This window comes from Hevea brasiliensis, chromosome 1 (assembly GCF_030052815.1).
Source record: "Hevea brasiliensis isolate MT/VB/25A 57/8 chromosome 1, ASM3005281v1, whole genome shotgun sequence".
Lineage (NCBI taxonomy): Eukaryota > Viridiplantae > Streptophyta > Magnoliopsida > Malpighiales > Euphorbiaceae > Hevea > Hevea brasiliensis.
In genome coordinates, this window is record NC_079493.1 from 2,646,159 (window position 1) to 2,653,581 (window position 7,423).

The 7,423-nt window shown below is 26.3% G+C and overlaps 1 protein-coding gene across 3 annotated transcripts; it reads left to right on the forward strand.

The window, feature by feature from the left end:
* Positions 1-3,888: 3,888 nt before the first annotated feature.
* On the forward strand, positions 3,889-7,423 carry LOC131175358 (uncharacterized). 3 transcript variants are annotated; one of them, XR_009145469.1, is made up of 4 exons: positions 3,889-4,110; positions 5,023-5,332; positions 5,889-6,130; positions 6,776-7,423. XR_009145469.1 is itself a non-coding variant. In XM_058139266.1 (3 exons), the coding sequence occupies exons 2-3, from the start codon at positions 5,058-5,060 to the stop codon at positions 5,971-5,973; spliced, it is 360 nt and encodes a 119-aa protein (XP_057995249.1). In that variant the 5' UTR covers positions 3,890-4,110; positions 5,023-5,057; the 3' UTR covers positions 5,974-6,250. The 3 variants fall into 3 exon arrangements, 1 of the variants encoding a protein (XP_057995249.1); XR_009145473.1 differs by having other exon boundaries at positions 5,889-6,124; XM_058139266.1 differs by lacking the exon at positions 6,776-7,423 and having other exon boundaries at positions 3,890-4,110; positions 5,889-6,250.

Sequence of the window (7,423 nt, forward strand, 5' to 3'; positions counted from 1 at the left end):
AGCCATGCAGAAAATAGCATCAGCTGAAAATTCAGCTGATCCATTCACTAAGCCAATTCTCACTTATTCAACCTCAATTCTATAGTTATAACCCAATTGAAGCTAAGAAAAAGACTTACCTTAAGTGAGCAGAATTTGTGTCCCCAAATCTTTAAGTTTTCTTGATTTATTTACTCCCAATCTTCTTACCAAGTTTAATTTAGAGGTTTTAGTGAAGAAACTACAAAAATTAGGATAAACTTTTGGGAGTTTAGAAGCTTGGAGTGGCTTGGTAATGGTGGAAAATAGAAGAGAAATGAGAGAGAGATGAGAGAGAGTGAACGACATCAAGGTAGGAAGAAGACTAATTATTTTCTTTTTAATTTGTCTCTAAATAGTGTAATTAATTAATAAATTTCTTTATTACATCATGCTTATATAAGGTGATGTCATAAAGCTTTTTCTTTTTGAATTTTTCATTTCTTTTTCCTTTTCCTTTCATTCACCTCTTCAATGTGAATCTATTTTTCATAATTTTAATTTTTTACATTTTAATGGATATTTAAGCCAAAAGTTACCTCTAAGGGTGAATTGACTAAATTGCCCTTTACCGGTCTAATTCGTTTTATCGATAGCACTATATTACTTCCGAAACTCTAATTCAATTTTTCGAGCTGATTCTTGGTTCATTTATGTGGTTTTCATATTACCATTAGTTTCACAATAATTCTTAGACCTGTGGTGTCATAAAGTCTCACTAAAAAATAGGACAGCGATTGACCTCGCAGTCACTTCCCGGTTTAATCACTCATTGCTTTAGCCTTGGCTCATTTAACCCATTATGCATTGTTTTCTTCATTTGCATTTAACCTTCATGTAATCGCTATTAATTTTCTTTGTGGTTTTTCTCGGTGACATAAATATAATTTTACACATCCCGACTGTCCTGGTAGACACTAGTCACCAGAACAGTGAAATATACGGAACTACTGAACATAAAGGTGTTATAATTATTTTCTTTAAAATTTAATTTTTAAAAATTAAGACCTTTTTATGATTAAATATAATATTTAAAAATTATTCATATTATTTTTTTATAAATTCATTTATGCAAAAACATTATTTGTCACATGTTATCCTTAATAATAATAATAATAATAATAATAATAATAATAATAATAATAATAAGTCATTGATGACCATTAATTTAAAGAAAATTGACTATTAATTTATAATCTAATAATCAACTATCATATAATTTAATCAACCTTAAATTATTTCATATCTTTAATGAATATTTTTATTACATTATTATATTTTCTATTATTTTTATTATGAAATATTTGTTAAAAAATTTGAGAGACAAAAAATGTAGTCTAAATAAAAAGTTGTAAAAATAAAATATAGAGATTTGATTTATTTATAATTAGTATATATTATTTTTTATGTTAATAATTTAATATTCTTTTTATTTTACTTTTTTAAAATTAATTAATGCTTATTATTATTATTATTATTATTATTATTATTATTATTATTATTATTATTATTATTATTGTCAACTTATAGCCATTTAATTGAAACGGTCAAGTAATTAGAAAATATTCTACTATTATAAAAATTGAATTTGAATGTTTTTGTTACCGTTTTTCAATTAAATAATATTTAATTATAAATTAATTTTTTATTTAAATAGTTTTCATTTATTTGTCTATATATAGTATGTTATGTAGGCATTTAATACACATTAAACACTTTTCTCTCATTAAATATTTTTATTTTACCTAAATACTCTTAAATCTTTTTTTGATTTACACTTTTTATTATTATTATTTCTTTCAAAAGTTATTAGTTATTATTCTTAAAATTTATTTATTTAAATATATTTAATTAATATTTATTTAATTATTAATTTTTTATAAATTTCTTATTTAATATTTCTTAAACTTTTGAATATTTATTACATTATAATTATATATTGAATGCAATTATAACTAATATTAGATTATCCATATTTTATTATCATTAATTTTTAATAAAATTATTTTTAAATTTTAATTAAATATCTATATTTTTATACATAAATTATCTCTCAATTTTATTTTTATATATAAGTAAATTTTTAAAGATAAATTGTAAATATGATTGTATCGAAAATTAGCTATAAATAAAGATAATTAAAAAAATTAAAGTTGCAGTATTAAAATTATAGAAATTGTCTTTTGAAAAATAATATATATTTTTAATATTTATTATATTAATAGAAAATGACAATATTTTAAAATTTTATTTTTTATGAAATGTATTTATTTTATATTATAAATTTATGTAAAATAATAACTATTTTTATCAAATAATTATTTTATGAAAAATATATCATATTAATAAAAAAAATTTACACTTAGATATAATATTTTTAAAAAATAATATAATAGAATGTTATTTTTAATTAATAATAATGTTACATATTTTTATTATTATTAAAGTTAAATAATTTAATTCATTATTAATAATTTAATATTTTTATTATATTAATAATAAAAAAATAATATTATTTTATTATTAATTTAATATATTTTATGTAATTTATCGATTTACATAAATTATAAGATAAAATATAAAAATATATGAAAAATATATGAAATATAAACTATTTTTTAAATAAAATACTTTTATTACATTTTAAATAAAATAATCATGAAAATTATTATTAATATATGTATAAAAAGAATTAAGTAGGTATTTTAATTAATTACATATTATTAAATTAAATTAAATAAAAGAGAAAAATTAATTTAAAATTAATTTAATAGTAATAATTTATCTTATTTAAACTATAATTAAAAATTAAATTAAAAAAATAAAAATTATAAATTATCCTTACATAAAATGGATATTATACTAGTTTTTTTATAATTAACAATTATTACCTTTTGCTATTTTTATTTTAACTATCTCTATTATTATCGTTGTTATCTCATTTTTTATATTTTAAATAATTATTTTATTTATTAATTAATTGTCAAAATTCAAGCTTCAATAATTAAATTTATTATATTATTTTTTAATTTTATCAAAAATATAATTAATATTTTGTTTAATGCTCATGCATATAACTCATAATATTCATATATTTTATTATGGATCTATCTATCTATATAAAGTAGGTAAAAATTTTCCTTAAATTGTCACATAGTACTTATCTTTAGTGTTGCTACGTGACATTTAGTATACATAGATTAATTTCTTTATAATTAATGATTATTACCATTTATAATTAAGTATTTGATTTGTCTTTCTATTTTTTAATGATTTTTATTAATGTTATTATTATTTTAATTTTTATAATTTATATGATTATTTTATTTATTAATTAGTTAGAAAAACTTAAGGCCTCAATAATAAATTTTATTATATTTATTTTTTAGTTTGATAAAATTAATATTATTTTTTTTCTTTAATGCTTAAGCATGTATCTCACAGTATTTATATATCTTTATTAAAGATTATTTTTTCCATTTTCACAATTCCTTAATATGCTTTATCAAATATTCTACATTAATTTTATAACATTGATAAATAGATCATTTGAATCATATTTTATATAATTAATTTATGAGGAAGTGATAATTTAATTTAAAATAAGATAATAAATAAAATTAAAATTATACAATTTATTAATTATAATAATCACAAAAAATATTTTATTTAAAATATGTTTAATTAAAATATGTTTAATTATTTTTATATTATTAAAATTATTATTAACCACATATAAATTAAATAGTAGAATTCAATGCTCTTATCTGATAAAATTATTGAAGGAGTGTCCTTGTATGGAAATCGACACAGGCTGTCCACAGCTCGTGCTGTGTTGGGTTAATGAGATAATTATAAAAAATGATGACATTTCTTTTTGAAGATTGCATGTGGGCAATCAGCTATGTCAGGAGCTCAGGATATGAGGCAGCAGTAAAACGCAAAAGATGATGACGTTTTGAGAGTGTTCTTAGAGAATTTATATATTTTCCTTTTTTTTTTCCCTTCTCTTGTACATATCTGAAAAATAAATAAATGGGAAAGGAAAAATGCAGGCAGGTTTGATCTGTGTTTGCCTTTGTTGAATCTCAGGTAATTTTCGTTTCTTCTCTATTGATTTCGTCTTTTGTCGGTTTAATTTCACTTCAAATTTACCTTTTTCTAGCTAAATTAGCTGAGGTTCTTGATTCCCCTTAGGGTTTTCTAGTTCATTTTTTAGCTTGTTTAATTTGTTTGAAATTTTCGGGTTATTATTTCTCTTGCTCCTTGATCAGCTCAAATTAATGGAAGTTCTAACTTTTTAGTATTTTTGTTCGTTGAGGCAACTTAAGGGGTGGGGGATTGTGTTTGTGTTAAGGTGGACTTGGACAATGAGAAGTTGTATTTGTTCATTGAGATTGTTGTTCGTGGAATTTGAGCATTTTCAAACTTATGTCTGGACTACGTAGTTATAGCTGTTGGTTATTAATATTTTGAAGTTGGATGTGTTAACGGTAGAATTTCCTGTTTGGTTCCTGAGGAAATATAGGACCAAGAAAGGGAAATAATTGCTTTTGTTGTTAATGTTGTCTAAGATAAAGGTATATTGACTTGAACTAGCCAAATGGTTGTTTTCTAGGTTCTATTGGCGTCTGGCAAAATAATTTGCTGTTTGGTTCCTGGAAAGGTATGAAAAAAATGAGAGAAAAATGAAAGTTGTTAATTTTTTGGAGTGAATCAAACAAGTTGACCAAATCTTTTTCCCCCTTTGGGGCCATTTTTTTCTAAAGTAATGCTTCCAAATCTCTACAGTCTATATATAGGGTCATGGTCAGTATTGCAAATGATATTTTTGTCTGGGGTTTTTATATATTTTGGCTAATGTATGTTACCGGACAAAAGATGGGTTCTTTGTTAAACAAGATATATGTATTTTTTAAATCTATTTTGGTAGTTAGTCAACAAAAAACTTACTTTTTTCATAGAACATTTCTAATTTTGGTGGTCTTGGGCTGCTTTGAGCAGGTTTTGGCTTCTTGAAATAGGGGATTGAGAGCATAATGTTAAGTTCAGGGAATAATTTAAGCCGGGGAAGTGCCACAATGTCATCAGATGTTCCACCCTTGACACAGTGTTTATCTTTGGAACCAATTACATTAGGCTATCAGAAATATACTCGTTCTGGAGAGGTTAGGCGGGTTTTGGGTATCCCTCTTGGAAGTGCATCAGAGGACCATTCCTTTGGAGTTGCTCATGCCAAGCCTCCACCTCCGGTGACAACAGAGGAACTAAAACACTTTAAAGAAAGTGTGCAAGATGCTTGTAAAAAGGCCTGGTAATTTTCTTTATGTTGCAACAACCTCCCTGCTGCATATCATGATTGTCTTTAACATTGCTATTTCTGATGCTGACACGCGTTTCTTTTGATTGAATTGTAAATTTGTAATAACTTGGAACTTTTATTAAGTTTGAATTCCACTAGGTGGTGGGAGTCTTTTTCCCAAGGGAGAGAGATAACCCCATTCTTTGTCATCCAACTGAACAAAAAAAGTGCAATGGATGTGCATCACATTAATGATTGATTGTCACAGGATAATTATCATCACTTAGAAATTTATTGCCTGTGTTGCATGAATAAATGAATGATGTAAATTTTTCTTCTTCTTCTGTACATGTTTTCTGTCCTCCAAAATCTCTCCATTTCAAATTCAGAGAACCTTCATAAACATCGCAAGCCATTTAAATTCGTACTGCTGCCTTTTGTGTAGATTGTCCATGTTTTTCTTCTGGTTCTGGAACTAAATACATATTTTTAATATCTATTTGGTGTAGCATTTGCAAATATTTTGCATAGTTGTATGTTAATGGAAGATGTGATGTATTTCTATCAGGGATAGAACAAAAATGTTGCGTGATTCCTTGTTCAAATTGGATAAGTATAGGGAAGCGTTAAGCTCAAAGAAGCGACAGGAGTGAACTTTCATTAAATGAGAGGTCAAATGGAGCAAATGCGGGAAAGATGGGGAGTCAGATTCATAGAAATACTCATGATATAATGAATCAAAGATTGGAGGACAGGGCCAAGGGTGTTGGGCTGAATAAGCGTGTTCGTACCTCAGTGGCTGATGTGCGGGTTTGTACTTTTAAGAATTAGTGTTGATATTTGATCTACATTTACAAATTTGCTGTTATGATCTTCTGTTGTGAAAATACTTTATGGGCTGATGTTAAATGCAGAGGGGAATTATTCTTATTTTCCTGGTTTCCTGATCTTCTCTTACAACTATAGATTTATGCGGAACAATGTTTCTTTTGATTTTTATTATTACCCACTTTTACGTTGTGGAGGTTTACCTTCTTTAATTATTGATATCAAAGAAGCAGTTTCTTCTTATTATTATAATTGGTTATTTGTGTAATCTCCACAAGCATGCAGAACTAAAACACTTTATGTTTTGATGCAGTGTGAAGCTTGAAACAAACACACTCCATACATAGAGTGAAAATAAAGAGGAAAACCTCTGCTGGATTTTTATTGCTGAAAATCTAATCTGAAAATATATAAAATCTAGGGTATTTATAGAGTTTTTAAACTCCTAAATACAATAGGAAAAGATCTATACTAAATAGGAAGTTAAACTAAACCTAATTACTTTAGAAAACCTAGATAAAATAGGATATAAATTATAAAACTAATCCTAGATAAAATATGAAAACATAAATAAATCCTATATAGAGTTGGAAAATTCCTAATTTAATTCTAAAACAATTTCCACAGCTATTGTTGGTAAAACAGGAAGTGCCAAGTGAATTAGGACTTTGTTGGAGAAGAATATGGCCCAAAAAAAGACTGTTTTTCGCTGCTGGACAAAGGCACTGTTGCACTTGCTTGTGACACACCCTGGGGTGTGTGGTGGGCTGCTGGGACATGTTATGCCTTGTTTTCTGAGGAATTTCTTGCCCTTTTGTCCCTCTTTTCTTCCTTTCATGCTTTCCTTGTTTCTTAAGACCAATTCCCGCATCATACTTCCCCACTTGGAAAAAACTCGTCCTCGAGTTGGAACAATTTGCAACAAACCTAAAACATTGCCGTAACAACTATAGTTATTAAAGGTGCGCCTTTGAGGTGCAAGGCGCACCAAGCAAGGGGGTCTGCACCTTAAAACCCATAACGCGGTTGACCTTTTTAGGCACACCCAGGCGTGCCCCAGAGAGACTAGCACATCCATGAGTCCTGCGAGATTTGAGGGATTCCATAACCATCGCAGCAGTGAAGAAGAAGAAGAAGAAGAAGAAGTGGTGTTGTGGTTGTCCTTTTCTTTTTCTTAATTGTAACTTGTAAGTGAGGTTAGCGGCTGGCTGAGTATGTGGTTGTACTGTAATGGGCTTAAAGTATGTGGGCCTAAATCTAATTTAAAGTTTTTCA

Bases quoted from the DNA above. Each gene is read 5' to 3' on its own strand.
- LOC131175358 (XM_058139266.1), top strand. From the start codon at position 5,058: ATGTTAAGTTCAGGGAATAATTTAAGCCGGGGAAGTGCCACAATGTCA. The intron at 5,333-5,888 runs GTAATTTTCTTT...TATTTCTATCAG, and splicing joins GATGCTTGTAAAAAGGCCTG to GGATAGAACAAAAATGTTGC.